Source organism: Tupaia chinensis, unplaced genomic scaffold, assembly GCF_000334495.1.
Source record: "Tupaia chinensis unplaced genomic scaffold, TupChi_1.0 Scaffold000377_2, whole genome shotgun sequence".
Lineage (NCBI taxonomy): Eukaryota > Metazoa > Chordata > Mammalia > Scandentia > Tupaiidae > Tupaia > Tupaia belangeri.
Genome location: NW_006159876.1, coordinates 1397395 through 1407250, shown reverse-complemented (window position 1 = coordinate 1407250; position 9856 = coordinate 1397395). Strand labels below are relative to the sequence as shown.

Here is a 9856-nt window from a genome sequence, read left to right as displayed (position 1 = left end):
AATTGGCAAAACAATCTCAGTAGCTGGGAGGGGCTCAGGGACTCATCCACGAAGTGCTATTACCCCAAAGAGCATGAGCCACCTTTAATCTCAGGACAAGGGAAGATTGCCGTTCCCCAAGCCACAGCCATTGTACAGAGCAGCACGTAGAGGGTCCCAAGTACACAGTAACCTCTAGGTCAGTCATTAAGCTGCTCACAAGACCACATTCCTTTCCCATGTAGACATTAGATTCACCCTTGTAGCTGTGGACTACCCCAGAGATAATATAGGTATTCCACTTTAGTATATATTAACTTTGTCTTTACTAAACCAGACAGGATTTATTTCTAGGCCCTTGTAACCAGAAATTTGCTGCCACCCTAGCCTGAGGCTGAAGTTCTCAATCTGACCTGGGGCTCAAGTTCTCAAGCCGATCTGGGACTGAAGTTACCAAGCTGGCCTGGGACTGAGGTTATTAAAATTCCTGGGAGCCCTCTCATCCAAAAGACCCTCCCCGGTAATCAAGATCTAAGGAGAGAACGCACTAGACAAATGAACTTCCTCGTTCTAAGAATTATGACTGTTTATACCTAAACAAAACAGACGTCATGTTTTATGATCATTGTTCCTATACTTTGAATGCTTTACCTTTTGGAGTAAAATCTTTCACTTTCTTCCCCTCACCCATCCTACTCCTATAAAACTCCTTCTATAATAAATACGCATGTGTCCTGGTGATCAGGGCTGCAGTCTGGAGCTTACTCTGGCTGTAGCCGGCTGAGAACATGCTAAAGAGCATGAGGTCTCAGTCTGATTCCTGTTCACCCGTGTCACCTTCCTGTGTACCCACCCTGGCTGGAGCATGGCTTCCGTCAGGGGTGGAGATAAACTCATTTACAGATGATTTTTTGGATGTTACGTAGACAAATCAAGCCTTTTGTTCATTTCTGGGGTAATTAGGTTATATGCTGTATTAGACGGTTGTCGGTATTAGACCACGTTTGCCATTAAAGATGAAGTGGTGAAGCAGGTGCTGTTCTGTACCATCGAAAGGGGTGTGCTCTCGTCCCACTTGGCTGATTTTGTGGGCTCCCTGCGTTCCTGAAAAGGCTCATTATTGTCACTGACGATGCCTCACAGAAGCCCTTTGTGTCATTATTTAGTGACTGACTGCTTTGGCAAAAGCTATGTCAATTCTTTTGTTAACTGTAACAGCAGTCAAAAATGATGTAAGGGAAGAAGGGATAAATGAAACAAAGACTGCGAAGTGCGTGCACATGTACACATACACATCTTTTAGATCAATTTCAGGGTATGATCTGGTCTCGTGTGTCACATAAAACACTGAACATCGCAATGTAACATTCATTTTCTGATTCTCTCATTCAGATGTGACCTGTTACCAGCAGCAAATTCATGAGTTTTTCCTTGCTAGCTTCCCTTTGGCCTTACTGCTCTCAGTCAGAAGGGACAGCTTAGTGGTTACACATGGAAAGCAGAACCACTCCTTCCGGTGCACATTCTTTGCAAGAAGATTACATCTTTGTATCAACCCTCTTTTCCTGAAAGGTTGGGGATAGGAGATGGCTGTATTTACTCTTGTTGGAAAGCCAAGATTTGATTTGACTTTCACTCCAAGAAAACACTTGCTTCTGTAGAAACCAGAAATGGTTAGGAGTTGGAGAATTAGGACCTTACATTTTGCCTCCAGATAAAATGCTTTACATTAAATTTGTGATGAGATTTCTGGCCTAGCAGATGATGTCACGTCTGCAACATGGTGTGGTGTGCATGTGTGCTTTTTAACAATGAGCACTGTAGACGTGGAACTAGTTACATGGGCTTTTCTGGTCCCTTTGTAGATGTGAAGCCCTCCAATATGCTAGTGAACACAAGAGGACAGGTCAAGCTGTGTGATTTTGGAGTGAGCACTCAGGTAGGTCTCTCCTTCCTCCCAGCGTGCTTTCATCCCTGCAGTCCCCACTTTCCCCACTTTCCATTTTCAACCTACTCTCCGGATTGAAAAAAATGACCCAGCTGCCAGACAAACAGAAACTGCATCTTTTCCTCGGCTGGGAGTGTGATTCATTTTTAATCTCCGAGCGCGTTTCCTTCATCAGAATATGATTGTTCATTGTTTAATGACAGTAAAAACTGCTGATATTGTAATTACTACTTACGAATAGCAAACTTCATTGATATGCAGCTTTGATATGAAAGCGTTTTGGCCAGACAAAAGGGAGGGCAGAGTGGGAGCTGTGCCTGGGGAGCCCAACTGGCCCACAATAAAAATTAATATTGGGAGCAACAATGGTGGAGGGCCATTACAATGTGCAGCACAAATTTTAATTAATTTCCATTTTGGGCCTCCCCTGAGTACCCCGGTGATAGTGACCCACGAGCGTGCTGTGATGTTGATTTGAATTGCAGCCACCTTTACTCCCAGCCAAACACGAAGACCAAAGCGAAGGTCATCGCTGTATTATGAGTTGTCAAAGTCTGTTATCCCTCCAGCGTATTTAGCGCGCGCCTCATTCTGGTGCGCCACAGGGCTTCGTTCACTCCTTGAGCCATCTGACTTGAAAAAACGAGTGTGTTCACATCCTACTTCAAATTGACTTTTTATATCAGGCGGGTTTGGGGTACTAAAGCGATACGCATCCTGCTTAAGTGAATTGTTTAAGGTTATCTGCTATAAACCGTAATGCCGTGCTTGTTTAAATTGGAAATCGCATTCGAAAGAAAAGAGAGATTTAATCATTTTTAATGCCTTTGTAGATAAATTTGTTCCCTTTTACATAATTTTTAGTTGATTTATAGGAATGATGATTGTAGGTTAAATGAGGAATAATTGCCCATTTTATTTCCACATTATCTTTATATTGTTCTAACAGACTGTTTTGTCTCATAGCTGGTGAATTCTATAGCCAAGACGTATGTTGGAACAAATGCTTATATGGCGGTAAGTAAACTTATGCAAAAATAGCATTTAAAACCAACATCTTTATCTTTATGTACTCAGTAATGTATAATTCTTGAATTAATTCCACAGTGTTAGCCGAGCAGACCATAAATTACAAAGTCAATCCAGACATGATCCAATTTTTAAATCTTTCTAAAAGACATTAGGGTTTATACAGGAGCTACCAACGTATCTGACTGTGTTGACTTAACTGGTTGATTCAAGTGTGAAATCGCTGAGTTTTGAAGTTTAGTCCTACAGAAAAATTGCACCTTATAGCACATTGGCTACTTTCCCACGTTGCTTATTTAATTAATCTTCAAGTGTACCAAAATATCAGTCAATAAGATCGGCTTTTTTTTCCAGGAATACAAACATTCTTTGTCATCTGATCAAAATTAAATTATTGATGTAGCCAGCTTTTATTTATGGACCTCTGGATATAAGAGTTTAGCAGATACTTTTCTTTAGAACTCGTACCTATATATTTTGTTTAGTTGTTGGGTTCATGGTGATTATAAGATACCTTATCTGGTTTCACTGAAATAAATATACCAAAAATAAAAAATAGAAGCATACAGCTGTTCCAGAGACCAGTGTGGGCTTCATTTTGACCTCTTTTGAGTAAGGAAGGCTATTTGCAATCATAGAAAATGCCATATTTGGGACCAGCATGTGGCATAGTGGTTAAGGAGCTGGACTCCCACATGGCTAACTACAGTTCAAGTCCTGGACCTGGCAGCTCTCTCTCTCTCTCTCTTCTGGTTAAATTAAAGTAATAATAATTAAATTATTAATTTAAAAATATATATCACAGTGTTTTCATTTCCACAATCTCTTCAAGAGTGTGAGAGGAGGGGCTGGCAGGTGGCCTGGTAGTTGAGGGCACCAGACTCTCATATGTCCAACCACTGTTTGAGTCCCAGACCTGGTGGCTTGCTTTCTCCCTTCCCCCCCCCCCTCTTTAACTCTGTCCCTCTCTGGTCAAATTAAAATAAACAAATAAATAAAGTTAAATAAAATAATTCTCTTTTTTGTTTTGAAGATTGTTTTTTGTTATAGGGCATGTGCATGCACCAGAAAGAGAGAGACAGAGAGACAGAAAGCAAGAAATCACCTCCCGGGGGGGATGGCCACGCCGCAATCCTTTCTCCTCTATTCTCCTCTCAGGACTTGGGAATGGATGCACATGCGCCTGGCGTGAGTTTTAGCCCTCGGGTCCAGGCCTTGAACCATGGTTGACTACATGGGAGTCCAGCGATATAGCCATTACGCTAACCACTGGTCACAAATAAAATAATTCTTTAAAAAAAAAAAAAGTGTGAGGGGGTAAAAATACATGCAGGAAGCTTACCTGGTATCACTTTTAGAGCTGAGTTGTGTTTTATTTTAATATCTTAAAGTTAATATTTGTAATGAAACCTTCTAGTTTTATATAAGTAGCCCCTTTTACTTTTGATAGCATTGGCTTATGCATCATGAAATGCACTGATGTTCGTATGGATAGAAGTGTGGGTCTTACACTCAATATTCTTTATTCCAGTATTATCTTGATTTAAAAGATCTCAGTGTAGATGGACCCTTGACCTTATTCTCAAAATACTGCAAAACATTTTGTTTTCTTTCAGATAACAGAACAGTTCATTTTTATCTTGCATGGTTTTAAAAGAAAATGTATTCTTTGTCATGTTTTGAGGTGATGTAAGAAAACTAATGGATTAACCTCTGAAGTCATCGTAACTGTTTTCATGACACTTAATCACCTTCCTGGCTCTACCAGGCTAGATGGGATTGGTGAGCCACATTATAGTTAACAGAGTACTGTTGAACGTTACAATTTCAGTTTTTAAAAAGAACATGAAACAGTGTGATTTAAAAACGAAAAAACAAAAGCATACCCAAAAACCTGCCAATGAAACACCTCAGCTCCCCATCATGTTCTTAGTAGCTTTAAATTGCTCTAATAATTAAATTGCATTATGTTTGAACATACAAATCCAGACTACAGTTGTCTTCCCAAGTGTACATTGAAGAAATTACTTTTCTTCCTTTTTGTTTATGGATGGATGTGATGCACCCATCTGTTAATTGAAAATGTGAGGATTAAAATTATGAAATGTTAGCTCAGATTGGCAAAGCTAAAATTGCCTTGCTTCCTGGGTGAGTGAATTCCAGTCATCATCTTTATAGTGGGAGCTATAAGCAGCCTAAGACAGCAGGGGAGGGGCAGCGAGCGCCTCGCAGTGAGAGCGGGAGCTTCACTCTATCCAGTCGGCTCTCGCTGGCCAAGCTTTTGCCTGTTTGGTGTGCAGTCAAAGGTTCAGGGAGACCAAAGATACGTATAACCTGTATTATTCTATTTATGGGTATTGATACCTGCCCTCGAGCTGCTGCAGTCTCTTCAGGGAGAAGTGCTGGACGTTTTGTTGTTTGGGGTTTTTTATAACCACAATTGGTTCTCAGTTTAGCTGGTCTTCTATAATTTTGAGTTGAATATGCGTCTCTATGGCAAGTGTCAATGAGCGGTAGCTCTCAGACCAAATTCGGCCTACTGCCTGTTTTTGTAAATAAAGTTTTATTGGAACACAGCCGTGCCCATTTGTTCCATGCATTCTGTCTGGCTGCTTTAGCACCACAGTCGGAGAGTTGAGTACTTGTGACAGTTGCAGCAGAGAGCATATGGCCTACAAAGTGGCGAATATTTACTGCCTGGCCCTTTACAAAAAAAGTTTGCCAACCGCAGTCGGTGCCAGTGAAAGCTGTATCTGAAACTGAGTATCTTCAATTAATCAACCAGGATTTGTTGAGCTCCTTCCATGCTGCCGGTCGGGTCCAGTGGAACCATTCTATCATCTGGATGAGATGCAGGCAGGATAGGAACATCCCTTTATGCAGCAGCATTGTGTGTGACTTAACTAAGGCCGACGTTATAACGGGCACTTAGGAAGTTAGAAGGCACACGGGGCACAGACGTGGTGATTCAGATAGTGTGTGCAAAAGGCGCTTGCCGGAGAGGACTCGCCGTGCAAGCAGGAGCAGAGGCTCAGAAATAGAAGGCACTGTGGCCTGGCTGGGGCAGGGAGGTGGAATAGAGCACAAGTAATACGTTCTGAGAACACATAAGTGGAGGTGCTCTCCTGCAATGACCCCCTTTTACATCTGTTTCCCTTACCTTATGTCCACTCATACTCTCTACAGTGATAGTAACATCAATAATAATAGTAAGGACAGTTAGCACTGTGTGCCAGTGGCTCTCCCAGGCCCAGACATATATGAGTTCTTTAAATCCTCACAGGAGCCCTATTAAGAAGGTACTATTACTGCTCTCATTTTACAGATAAAGTGGAGGTAGGAGAAGTTCGGTGACCAGCTCCGGTTCTTAGAGCTTAGCAACAAAGTCAGGGTTAATGTCCGGGTCTCTCACCGTGTCCATACTGCCCACATCTCCTCCAGTCTAGATGAGTCAGGACAGGGTTTACTCTGCTCACTCTGTGTCCAGTGAGAAGACAGAAGGGGAAGGTTGTATCCAAGGACACACTACTTTTTAGGAGTAGAAGGGTTTTCAGCTGTCATCTAAGAAGGATGATCAAAGGGATCTGGATGGCTTTGAGACCTAAACTATTTCTCAGAAGTTCTTTTTTGTTTGTTTGAAATATATAATTTTGTTTGTGATTGTGTAACAACAGAGACAGTATATGTCAACTACTCAAACTATTGCAAAGCAAACACCCAGCACACAATTCACACATAAACCTTCTCAATTCAGCCCTGGCTACCTAGTATTCTGTGAAAAACCGTCTGCTAGCAAAGATCAGTCTTTTTCTTCCTTCAAAGTTGTCCTCAAAGTAATCCTCTGGTTGTGGCTGCTCTTTTGCAATCATTACTGATTACAGTGCTGGGCTGGAGAAGTCCAGGTTACTTTATGGTACAGATTCTTTCATAAGGCTTCTCTAATCCTCTCTGCCAGGCAGAGCTGTTTATGGTGCCAGGCCATCTTTTCAAGAGCTTCCGTTGACTTACTTGAGATCTACCTTAGTTCCATAGTTTTCTGGTTTAATCTTCACATGTGACATTCCAGTCAAATCCCTGTCCAATAACAAGTATTTCCAATTTCTGATTCAAGGCAACAGATATTATTGAACTTATGCAAATAACCATTCTGCCACAAATAATACTCCCAAATATTTTCTTATTCCAGAAGGGTCAGGGAAGGAGAAAGGTTTATGTTTCCATTAAAAGAAACAAACGAGAAGAAAAAACATTCTAACCAATTGCCGATCCTATCAACAGCTCAAAAGAAACCAAAATCTTTACATTGGGGGGAGAAAGCATAGTGAAAAAAAAAAAAATCAGTAATGTTTTACTCAAAAGCCATAAAGTTCTGTTTCACCAGTTCAGTCTCATGTGATTTCTCTCTCTTCTGTTGAATCTGCAGTGTCACTGTGGCCCGATCTTTCCGTTTAAATCCCAGAAGTGAACATTCAGCGTTGTTATTGATATTTCTTGTCCCTAGCATTAAGGTGGTCATTTTCTTGGTTACTTTTTGTTCTCTTATTTCTGTATGTGTGTCTTTAGTTTTTCTGGTAAAGCACTCCTTTCAGAACTTGTTGAAGAACTGTTTTGGTGTTGATAAATTCTTTCAGGTTTTGTTTATCTGAGAATGTGTTTTTATCTTTTCTTTCATATGAAGGATAATCTTGCTGGGTTTAGTATTCTTGGTTGAAATTGTTTTGTTTTGGGTTTTTTTGGAGAGGTTTTTTGCGCATGCGCTCGCCAGACAGACAGAGAAAGACATAGAGGCTCGCCAGACAGACAGAGAGAGACATAGAGACAGAAAGCGAGAAATCACCCCCCAGGGGGGATGGCCACGCCTCAGTCCCTTCTCCTCCATTCTCTTCTCGGGATCTTGGGCACACACGCACACGCGCCCGGCGTGAGTTTTAAGCCACCGGGTCTGGGACGCGAACCGCGGTCGAATATGTGGGAGTCCAGCGACATAGCCATTACACTAACTGCTGGTTCCCCAGATTGTTTTTCACTTAACACTTGGAGTATTTTTTCCCATTCTTTCCTTACTTGCATTGTTTCTGATGAAAGGTCTGATGTTAGCCTGATAGGATAACCTTTATAAGTAGCTGACATTTCTCTCTTGCCAGTTTTAGTATCTTGTCTTTGTCTGTGGCTTTGGCAAATCTGGTTATGATGTGCCTTGGAGAAGATCTTCTTGGGTTGATTCTGTTAGAGGTCCTTTGTATTTCTTGGGTCTGGATATTTGAATGCCTCTCTAGATTTGAAAAGTTTCCTTCCAGGATTTCATAGAATAGATTATAAATGTCCTTATTAGTTTCTTTACCTTCTGGGATACTGATTATCCAGATGTTTGGGAGTTTAATGGTATCTGGTATTTCTCATATGGTATTCTTTTTTTTTTTTTTTTTTGGTTTTTTTCTCAGTTTTTTTGGTTGTTTTTTTTGGGCACGGGGTTTTTTTTTCAAGCATCCAAGATTCAATCTTCTGCATGGGCTAATCTGCTTTTAATACTTTCAAAGGAGGTTTTGATTTCCTGTATGGCAGCCTTCATCTCTAACAGCTCCATTTGAATCTTTTTTATGGTGTGTATTTCCTCTTTCAGCTCATGCAAGAACGTCACCTCCTGGAACTCGTCTCTTTTCTCCTGCATCTCCTGGAGTTCATTGTCTCTCAGCTCTTACATCTCGTTTAGTTTTGTCACTATGAATATTCTGAAGTCTCTGTTGGACATTTCCAAGAGTTCCACTGTGCTATCTGTGGATGATGGATTGTTCTTTTCCTTTAGGGGAGGAATATTTTCTTGGTTTCTCATATTTCTTGTGCCTCCGAGGTGGTTTCTGGTCATTCTGTGACAAAATCTCTCCTCAACCATGTTTTGCAATGTGGCATCCACAGAAAGATTTTGAGTTCAGATTTATAAAATGAGTTTCTTCCTTAAGGCAGGAGGTTCAGTAAGTGTTGAGGATTTCAGTGACCCTGTCTCAGTGTCTCGGTAGTCTAAAAGATGGAGTTTAGAGCATAGCTTCAGTCGCCTTGGTCCCTGAACGCACCAGGACACACCTCATGTTTAAAATGGCCTCTGTCTCAGTGTTTCGGGGGTCTTGAAGATGGGCTATTGCTCAGAAATCCTAATTCTTAAAATGTTACTCTTTTTTTTCTTTAATATATCTTTAATTTTCTCAGTGTTAGTAGAGTGACAATAAAGTACTGCGGTATCTGTATTTTTCAACATCAAGGGAAATTACATTGGTTTATGCTCTCAGTCCCTTATGTCTGTTCATTCCCTGTCAGCCCAGGGTGGACATTGCAGTATAGTCTGTGATCAAAGTCATTTTAAATCTTCATTGCTTGGGACCAGCAAATGGCATAATGATTAGGTTACTGAACTCCCATGTAGTCTACTGTGGTTCGAGTCCCAGACCTGACAGCTTAAAAACTCATGGCAGACACATGTGTGAGTGCCCAAGATCCCAAGAGGAGAATGGAAGAGAAGGGATTGTGCTGTGACTGTTTTCCTGGGGGAGGGGGAGTTTCTCACTTTCTCTGTCTCTGTCTCTCTCTCTCTCTGGTGACTGTACATGCCCTATAGCAAAAATCTCTTTAAAGAAATTAAAGTCTCTGGGAACCAGCAGTTAGCATAATGGCTATGTCGCTGGACTCCCACGTAGTCGACCACGGTTCGCGTCCCAGACCTGGTGGCTTAAAACTCACACCGGGCACGTGTGCGTGCGTGCCCAAGATCCCAAGAAGGGATTGGAGGAGAAGGGATTGCAGCATGACCATCCCCCCCTGGGGGGTGATTTCTCGCTTTCTGTCTGTATGTCTCTCTCTGTCTGTCTGGCGAGCGCACGCGCCCTATAGCGAAAAACCTCTCCAAAAAAA

The 9856-nt window shown here is 41.6% G+C and overlaps 1 protein-coding gene across 13 annotated transcripts in view; it reads left to right on the top strand.

The window, feature by feature from the left end:
* Positions 1–9856, top strand: part of MAP2K5 (mitogen-activated protein kinase kinase 5) — a 332934-nt gene that overhangs the window by 180176 nt on the left and 142902 nt on the right. For all 13 annotated transcript variants that reach the window (XM_014589750.1, XM_014589747.1, XM_014589744.1 and 10 more), the window contains 2 exons: positions 1845–1918; positions 2894–2944. In XM_014589750.1, coding sequence (XP_014445236.1) covers positions 1845–1918; positions 2894–2944 — 125 coding nt within the window. The remainder of the gene's footprint in view (positions 1–1844; positions 1919–2893; positions 2945–9856) is intronic.